This window comes from Phaethon lepturus, unplaced genomic scaffold, assembly GCF_000687285.1.
Source record: "Phaethon lepturus isolate BGI_N335 unplaced genomic scaffold, ASM68728v1 scaffold21655, whole genome shotgun sequence".
Classification (NCBI taxonomy): domain Eukaryota; kingdom Metazoa; phylum Chordata; class Aves; order Phaethontiformes; family Phaethontidae; genus Phaethon; species Phaethon lepturus.
In genome coordinates this window covers 8,302-15,863 of record NW_010538685.1, presented here as the reverse complement: position 1 = coordinate 15,863, position 7,562 = coordinate 8,302, and the positions used below count along the sequence as shown (strand labels likewise).

Genomic DNA, 7,562 nt, shown 5'->3' with positions numbered 1-7,562 from the left:
TTCCTGCTGCATGAGTTAAAAGAATAAATAATCAACATCTATGAACAACAGCTATCAACATCTGTGAACAAGTGCTAAAGCTAATGACTGGCAATTTCCCACTGAATTCAGATAACAGAAATAGTAAAACTGAGTTACATTCTCAGGTCTTGAGGTCAACAACATCCAACAGATAAATTCTTTTGTTTGTTCTTCACACATAGTATTTCTGTACAGTCCTTTTCTTGACTCATGTGCCCCAGTTCTTTAATTTTCAGCGTTTTCTCTATCTCTTCCCCCCCCCCTTTTTTTTTTAAGAAAAAAAAATTCAAAACCAAACTTTCACTTTCCAGGTTTCTCACACAAATCCCAGCTTCCTGGCCCAGCAAGTCCTACTTGTATGTCTCCGAACTTCTCATCCTAACATGAGACCCTTCTCTGTCCTTCCAAAATCACCACTCTCCTTCCAACCAGCCTTCCCTCTATTTCTGATCAGATTATACCTACAAAGCCTTCTAAATACCCCTCACATACATCCTCTGTGTCCTTCCCTGGGCTTCACATTCACTCTCTATGCTTTTCCCCACTGATTGCTACTGTTTCTCTGACCTTGCAAAAATCTCTCATCTTCCCGCATCACCTACTTCCTCACATCCCACTAATTCTCAGATATGTCACCAGACTCATCCCATTTGAGCCATTCCTGTCCTAACTGTTCATAGGATTTGGACTTCTAATCTCATTTCCCACAAACTCCTTGCTCAAACAGTCTTTCTCCTTCCTGTCCCAGTCTCCTATCCTAAAATCCACATTCTCATCTCCCTCAAAACCTCCTTCCTCAACCTCATTTGACCCTTTACTACTCCTGCACCAAACCTGTTGCCCTGAGACTACACTTTGTATTTCACGAATTATCTATGGGTTTCCTGGGTTATCTATTATTTATATCTTAGCCAAATCATGCAGATTAAAAAAAAACCCACAAATACACAAATTAAAGTCCCTGAATGAAAACAGGGATTAGGAGAGCTTTTCATAGAAAAGGATACTAGATCTTTTATTCCAAATCACATAATAGATTTTCCTGAGCTTTTTCCCTTTGCTAAGTAATTTCTTTCAGAGAATAGCAAGACTAAAAGGTCTGTAATCACAGTATTCTTCAAATTATTCAACACTAGGTAATCTTAAAATTATTTTCCTCCTAAGCCTTTTTTATGCTGTTTAGTAAATCAGTCATTCCTTTAAAGCCATATTACATAGCTACAGTAAAGAATTTTCCATCATGTTTACTTTTTTTTTATAATGTAATTTAGAGGACTACATATTGAATAATTCCATAATATGACCAAATACACAAAGAAAAAAAAGTGAAACTAGCAACACAGAAGTATGCTGCATCTGCTAATGGAAACTCACTTTGCCACCTTGAGACAAGTGAGAAAGACCTTCCACATTTCAAAAGCAGTTTTCAAGGCTCTACAAAATTAATAAGAAATTCATGTCTTTTTCTATTTATAAATCAGCTTCAAGACACTCTCCTGGCAGCCAATTGCAATACTGCAAGGTAAAAATACATGCTAATTGTTCAAACTGTGCTTATTAAAAGGCTGCCTGTCTAACAACCTAAGTATGTGCCCGTAAGTTAGACTAAGCGAATAAACCAAAGTCTCCACATGAGCCATTAACTTCACTTTTAATCATTGAAAGAATGACCTGATTTTTTTTTCCAGAACTTGTAGCTTCTCTTCTTCAGAAATTTTTGAAACAGAATTCTGGACAGGAAAAAAGGCTGTAATATGGACTTTTACTATGAAACAAACTCCAGATATGAAAATCTTAACATGCATCGCTTGCACAATTGGCCTTTTCTTTCCATGTGGAGTAAAGCACATTATCCAGAGTTTAAAACATGCAGTCATCACAAACAATTAGAGAAAGCTTTAAAAGATATCTTTAATGGATTGATGAGAACCTACCAAAACTCAGTGAATCACTTAATGCAGTTTTGGGTTCTCAGAGCTCCCAAATTAATGTCTTAACACAGAAGTCAAAATACGTCTACTGAACAGGAAGAAAATGTAAATAGTTTACTATTAACTACAGAATTGCTCCTTGATTAAAACATCCATTTGAGCAATATTAAGTCATTTGTACATTATAATTTGATTTGCTCCTTGCTCTCTTTATTATTGTGTGCTATAAAATGAAAAAAGAATGCCAAAGCTGCCAGTCCTTAGAAGACTTTTCTCAAGTAATTTTTACCTAACTACACGTCAACTGCTCACAGTTTGTTTTAGCCCTATCTCTTCAGCTATTAAAAACCAACATTATATCACATCAATTGACATTGAACACAAATATAAAGTGAAGCAGAGAAACAGGATTTCAATTCATTTGTAAAAATGTTTCCAAAAGCAAAAACACTTTTATATATATTAATAATCAGATAATTACTAAGCTTTTTCAAAGATCCAGGTATTTGTTGTGGAGAAACAAATATAAAAAATAAGAAATCTCTTACAAATACTCACTTTATAAATTTTTACCTTTTAGGCTTATCTTACCTGTGCATAATTCCACTACAAGCCAGAGATGGTTGCTTGTTTCATACCATGCATGAAAAGTCACTATATTCTTGTGTCTGATTTCATGAGTCAGACGAACCTAGAAGAAAGGTTTTAACAAACTTAACTGGGGGAAAAAAAAAGGCAATCTATATGGACTTAAGGCAGAGGTGGGGTAGAGACAATATAACTTCACTCTAGATCAGCGAGCCAATAAGGTAGCGCCTCTGGGATAATGAAGTTAAGCCGGGGGGAAACTGCTACGCAAGAACAGTCGGAGAGAGGACTGAGAATATGCGAGAGGAACAACTCTGCAAACACCAAGGTCAATGAAGAAGGAGGGGGAGGACATGCTCCAGGCACTGGAGCAGACATTCCCCTGCAGCCCATAGTGAAGACCGTGGTGAGGCAGGCTGTCCCCCTGCAGCCCTTGGAGCTCCACGGTAGAGCAGATCTCCACCTGCAGCCCATGCAGGACCCCACGCCAGAGCAGGTGGACGTGCCCAAAGGAGCCTGTGACGGGAGCAGGTTTGCTGGTAGGACTTGTGACCCCGTGAGGGACCCACACTGGAGCAGTCTGTTCCTCAAGGACTGCACCCCATGGAGAAGACATGTAGAAAGGACCCAGGCTGGAGCAGTTTGGGAAGAACTGCAGCCTGCAGGAAGGACCATGCTGGAGAACTTTATGGAAGACTGTCTCCCATAGGAGGGGGATTTGGAGCATGAGGAAGAGCATGAGGAGGAAGGAGCAGCAGAGACAACATGTGATCAGCTGACCACAACCCCCATTCTCCTGTGCTGTTCAGGGGGAAGAGATAGAGAAAATTTGGAGTGAAGGTGAGTATGGGAAGAAGGGAGGGGTGGGGGAAAGTGTTTTAAGATTTGGTTTTATTTCTTATTACGCTTCTCTGATTTGTTTGGCAATAAATTAAATTACTTCCCCCAAGTCTAGTCTGTTTTGCCCATTACAGTAATTGCTGGGTGACCTCCCTGTCCTTATCTTGACCCATGAGCCTTTCATTATATTTTCTCTCACCGATCCAGCTGAGGAAGGGAGAGCAGCTTGGTGGGCACCTGGCATCCTGTCAAGGTCAACCCACTACACAAACAAAAATTTATCTACTGGAAAAATAAAATATTTGAAACATCTAACTTCATCAGTTACAGTTTCGTTTCTGGAAAGTACTATATGTTTAAAACTTTGCCAAGGTTTTACAAACCAAAATTGATTCACCTTAAATGCTATTCTTTCATCAAAAATAATTTCTTCTTGGTAAGTGAGAAATTGATTATTTACTGGAAGATACTACTACCCCTGGATTTGCATAACTAATAACAGAATAAAGCAAACCACTACATGCAAGTAACTGTTTTTACAAGTTCTCTGACACATCATAGAAACAGTAAGCCTGTAAACATGGGTTCATGGATGTGATTTAAACAACAATAAAAATCAGATGAAGAAATAAATACATTAAAATAAGACTCCATTTAAAGTATAAGAACTTAAAATGTTAAGAAGCTGATCTAAATGGTGACGAACTCCATGTAAAGAAGCACATGGTATTTTTCTTCTATATTACCTTGTGCTACAAGGATTTTGTAAGCTGTATCTTTTCCCAGATTTAGCAGGAAAAAAATTACTTACCCAGTTTGTTATTTCAGCTCTTTTGCATTTATCAGTGCAAAGAATGGCAACAAAATTAATTGTCCCCTTTTTTCTTCCTTTATAAACAACTGTCTTATTTCCTCTTCCAATCTCCTCATACAGAATGAAGTTCTCCATACTTAAGGATGCTTTACAGGCAATAGATTGGAAACATGGTGTTAGTCTCATAAACAAATGAGCCTCTAAAGAAAGGAGGAGGAGGGGGAAGCATTCAAATTTAATAGTCATTGATGCAGAGTACTTACCCTCCCAATTCTCAACAATAGGGGTTATATACTTCCAGCAAGATCCAACATAATTACTTTACAGAAGGCCTCCTCTCAGGAAATGTGATCAAAATTTTGAACAGGTGATAGAATCTTCCACTTACAAAGTTTTTTAACACATTCAAAAAGTTACAGGTGGGCCAGTAGCTACAAATTCTAAATATTTTATCTGTAAATAATAATCATACTACCAAACTTAAAATTGCATGTTCTACATAAAACTGCTGTCCAAATTAAAATATTCTATACTGAAAGTCTTGCCAAATAAGATTGCCCTTTCTGCCTAAGGGCACTTCAGGCAAATGTGCCTCTGCAACTTTTCACAATGTCATTTACACCTGCCAAATAACTGATTTAATCAACATAGCTGAAAAACACAGGACTATGAATATCAGTGTTTCTACCAGTGCTAAGCTGAATGTAGCTGTATCAGCTATAGGACTCAGTGTTAAGAATTTTTCATGGATAGAAACAATTCTTTGCAGACAAAAGCTGCGTAAATTTGTTGCCAAACACTGCATTGCAGGAGTAAGGCAGTTCCACAGGAATTTAATTTACATTTCTAACTATCATTTTTGTCTCAAGAATTTTATATGTTTTAATTTACATACTGAAACAAATGAAATATTTGTCATTTGTTGCAAACTCAGCAAGTGTCATCTGTATATTTAAATAGTTAGATGCTTTCCTTTTGTTCCATAATTATTTCCTCTGAGAATCTTGGAGCAATGGGATAACTGATAGCAAAACACTGAAGCAACTATAATACATGAAGAGGGAGTTCAGCATCAGCTCTCCATACTGCTCCTCAGCTATTCCCTTGGGTTAAGAACAGAGTCACACAGAATCCCAGCACTGGCATATTGCAGAAACAGGATATATTATTAACTAGTCATCAGTGACCACCTTGTAGTAGCTTCTTCCAGCTCCAGGACTGCTTCACATTCAATGCCCAGTTCTTCCAACTGCCAATTTAATTAATTCCAAGCCATTTGGAGCTGCCTTTCTCACCTCTACATGACTTATTCCATTTTGTTTATAGAACTGTTGTGTTCTCTTCAATAAGTCCGGTTCTCAATGTAGTTAACCTAAAACCATAGAAAAGCAGCATATTGGAGAGGGTAGTGCAGCAAACAAAAATCATGAGCAAGGATGGAGAGGAAGGGCTGTTGAAGTAGTACACCTGCCAAATGCCCAATCACAAACTCAATTTCACTTTAACTCTTTCATGACACACAAAGCTCCCAGAGTGAGAAATCAGAGACCAAAATGAAGACCAGGGAATCCCAAAGTTTTCAGATAAGTCTTCAAGTGAAAATACAACAAAGCATTGGGCAGCACCAGACAAGAAAGTGCCTGTAACTAAAATACTGGCTCTTGCCAGAACATCATCCAGGTGCCAAGTAGACCCAGATGATCCAGAATTTACAACACACATAGGAACCTCACGACTCCAGAATTTCCTTTACCAAAGATAGTTACCCAAGACAGAAATTTTCTTCCCCAAAGAAGAAATGCCACCATTACAATTCAAAAGCCTTCTGATTAATACTGTAAAATAGTTTGATTTTACCTAGCACTAAGAAACAGCTAGGTATAACCATCCCTACAGTTATCTATGAGAACAACTAATTACACAATGATCAGTTTGCCAAACATCCCAAAAAAGGCAGAAAGATATGGCATCAGAACAGACGGGGGTCTCCATGTTCCCCAACTCTCTTTTCCGATTCATGCAGATTATCACACCATTCCTTATGTTCTTTTTCTGGACAGCTCAAAAAAAACAGACTGACCAAAAAACCCATAATGTCTTCCCCTACTACACAAAGATACTAGAACAGCAATGCCATAGAAATGTATTCAGAAAAAGAAATGGACAATCTACAGCCCACACCCAAAATTTAAATGACCACAGCACCTTCCTTGCACTTCTTCTTTCCCAAGAATACTTCAAACCTGACATGTGCACCTTACCACAACACTGAAGCATATACACATTCGATGGATGGAAGATACTTCCATGTTGGTCGTACGAAAGGTGTTATCATTCACTTATGCAACAAAACATACAAATACATGCCAGGCTCAATGACAAGTAGAGCAATACCTGGTTAGCTGACAAAAGCAAGACCAATGACACATAAATGCACATTGGGACAAAGTATTCATGGGCAAGGGAAAGGGAAGCCTTCACTGCTACCTCATAACTGAGACAAGTACAAGACAGTACTTGTAAATAAGGTCTCCATTAGCTGCTCTGGAAGAGGCTACAGGGAAAAGAGAAACATCTAGTCTTGCATTCCCAAACCGCAACAGTAATGGCTATGCCATAATTTTGGTACACAAACCAATGGAGCATGACACACAAGCAAGACTTTCAACAGCTGGAATACGTTCATCCGTTTTGACAGAAAGTACAAAGAGATCAAACCAAGTGACACAAAAAGAGAAAAGAAGCATCTCAAGGTGAAACGTCTGCAGTGGAAGCCTGCCACACCACCATCTGCCATGAAGCAGGTCTGAACCTCCATAGAAGCGCCCAAAGCAGCAGACTCCAGTTGCTGAGGGAACTCCATTTGCTCTGGGGAGGATGCAGGACCAGGACACCAAGGAGACACCACCTCTTGGTGAGAGAATGGCCAAAAATACTCTGAACTGAGCAGCACGTGCAGGACCTGAGATCTCCTGCAGTCAAAGCTCTCTCAAGAGTGGGCAGCTGGGCGGGCCTGAGGCACTGCACTGCGACCCCTGGGACACAGCAGCCTCCCAGCCCACCTGCAGCAGAGGTGAGAGCCATGCCCCAGAGACTCTCCTGCCCCTCAGAAGACCTTCAGTGGGGGTCCCAGCCGCTCTGGGCTCGGGCCTGCGCCCAGACTTGGGGACCACAGCTGCAGGCGGGCGACAGCGCGGGAGCGGAAGTGCGGGGAGGGGGCTAGGGTAAGCGGGTGTAGGTGACTGCCTGCGCCTGCGCGCGCCCCCTATGAGAGGAGGGCGAGGGGCGGAGTGCCTACCCGCGCGCGCCGCCGGGCTCCCGAGGGCCTTTAGGCACATGGGCGCCCCGCGAGCTAACGGCCGTTGGCT

At 40.4% G+C, this 7,562-nt stretch overlaps 1 protein-coding gene across 1 annotated transcript in view; it reads right to left on the bottom strand.

Annotated features, from left to right (window-relative positions):
• The window catches only part of LOC104620629 (serine/threonine-protein kinase ULK4-like), a gene marked incomplete at its 3' end in the record, with an annotated part of 45,523 nt that extends 41,194 nt beyond the window's left edge, over positions 1 to 4,329 (bottom strand). Inside the window, exons 1-2 of the mRNA XM_010286910.1 lie at positions 4,192 to 4,329; positions 2,544 to 2,643 (exon numbers count right to left, since the gene is read on the bottom strand). Coding sequence (XP_010285212.1) covers positions 2,544 to 2,643; positions 4,192 to 4,329 — 238 coding nt within the window. The remainder of the gene's footprint in view (positions 1 to 2,543; positions 2,644 to 4,191) is intronic.
• Between the last annotated feature and the right edge of the window lie 3,233 nt (positions 4,330 to 7,562).